Consider the following 1,712-nt stretch of genomic DNA (forward strand, 5'->3'; position numbering starts at 1 on the left):
GAGGGTGTCTGTGATGAATGTGGTGCTGCTGACCACCTCTACAGCTGAGCTGTTGATGAGCTTTCTTCCTGTTTTTCCTCTCCACTGTTGCTACAAGCATGCTTGTTGTGAGGGATTGCTGAAGAGTCAATGACTAAATGTTGGCAAAAATCATTTCTGCAGGTTGATCTAAGAGAAGCGGGTCTTCAATGACTGGATGCAACCAGCTGGTTTTCTTTGGATTGAAAACTTAGAACCAATCGGACATTATTGTCTCTGTTAAGAGCTATGAGAAATAAACTTAACTAAATTGAATTAAACTAAATACAAAATAATTTTACAAAGCACTGCATGTGACAGTCAGAGGGGAAATGGTGCCATTTATAAACAAATGAACAGTTTTTATTTTTTAATTTGTTCTTGGTTAGATAACTCCAAGATTGGGTCAGAGGTGATTTCATGCGGATGGGAAAAGAAAAGCTGCATCTGTTTCTCTCTGTGTTTCTATTTCATATAACGGATCTAAAGCAAACCAAGGCAAACGTGAAGACAGACAGTTTAGATACCAACAAATATTCTAGCTTACATTCACATATAGTCCCAGCGCCGCAGGTCTCCGTCAGGCCATATCCCTGACCCACTGGGCAACACAGACACACGTTCATGAATCGCTGCGTGGCGGCGGAGAGAGGAGCCCCACCTGATAACAAGACGCGGGTTCGACCACCAAGCAGAGAACGAACCTTTCTGAACACAAACCTATTTCAACAGGAAGGAAAGAGAGGAGAAAACATTCATTTCTGCTATTCTTATATTTACATGTTCAAATCCTGGCTGTGTACCTGTCACACAGCGGGGTGCTGCGGCCTTTTAACAGCTGTTCCAGCTTGTAGTTGTATGCTCGGATGAAGATTGCTCGCTGGAAGCAATTCATCTCCTCCACCTTCATCATCACATTCTTATAGATACGGTCCATAATCTCCTGCAGATAAACGAAACAATGTCAAACAACAAAGGAGCTACAAGTTTGGGGTTTAACCACATGACCAACTTTTCATCTTCTTAACAGCATCCTCTGTTTATATAGATGTATATATATATATATATATATATATATATATATATATATATATATATATATATATATATATATATATATATATATCCATCCATCCATCTTCCTCCGCTTATCCGCGGTCAGGTCGCGGGGGCAGCAGCCTAAGAAGGGAGGCCCAGACTTCCCTCTCCCCAGCCACTTCTTCTAGCCCCTCAGGAGCAACCCCAAGGCGTTCCCAGGCCAGCAGAGAAACATCGTCCCTCCAGCGTGTCCTTGGTCTCCCCCCAGTGGGACGTGCCTGGAACCCCTCACCAGGGAGACATCCAGGAGGCATCCTAACCTCTCGACGTGGAGGAGCAGCGGCTCTACTCCGAGTCCTTCCTGGATGAGCGAGCTTCTCACCCTATCTCTAAGGGAGATACATATTTATAAGCCGCATATAAACGTCTTTTTTTTCCCCCAAAATGTGCGGCGTGTCCTAAAGTGCGGCGCACCCTATGTGTGTTGTTACTGCGGACGTTGAGACTGCCATGAGAACGTTAAAGGGGGAAGTGTGGGCGTGGATTGTGCATAAAAGAACAGGTATGTGCTTTATGCAGAACTCCTCATCTCCTCATTGAGGAGATGATGAAAGAGTGGCTGAGGGAGGTGACTGTAAGGAGACCAGGTGGTTTTT

At 44.5% G+C, this 1,712-nt stretch overlaps 1 protein-coding gene across 1 annotated transcript in view; it reads right to left on the bottom strand.

Annotated features, from left to right (window-relative positions):
* acsl3 (acyl-CoA synthetase long-chain family member 3) overlaps positions 1–1,712 on the bottom strand; it is a 47,882-nt gene that overhangs the window by 6,193 nt on the left and 39,977 nt on the right. The window contains exons 8-9 of the mRNA XM_015404071.1: positions 822–961; positions 566–738 (exon numbers count right to left, since the gene is read on the bottom strand). Coding sequence (XP_015259557.1) covers positions 566–738; positions 822–961 — 313 coding nt within the window. The remainder of the gene's footprint in view (positions 1–565; positions 739–821; positions 962–1,712) is intronic.

This window comes from Cyprinodon variegatus, unplaced genomic scaffold (assembly GCF_000732505.1).
Source record: "Cyprinodon variegatus isolate N-32 unplaced genomic scaffold, C_variegatus-1.0 Scaffold1628, whole genome shotgun sequence".
In the NCBI taxonomy this organism is placed as follows: domain Eukaryota; kingdom Metazoa; phylum Chordata; class Actinopteri; order Cyprinodontiformes; family Cyprinodontidae; genus Cyprinodon; species Cyprinodon variegatus.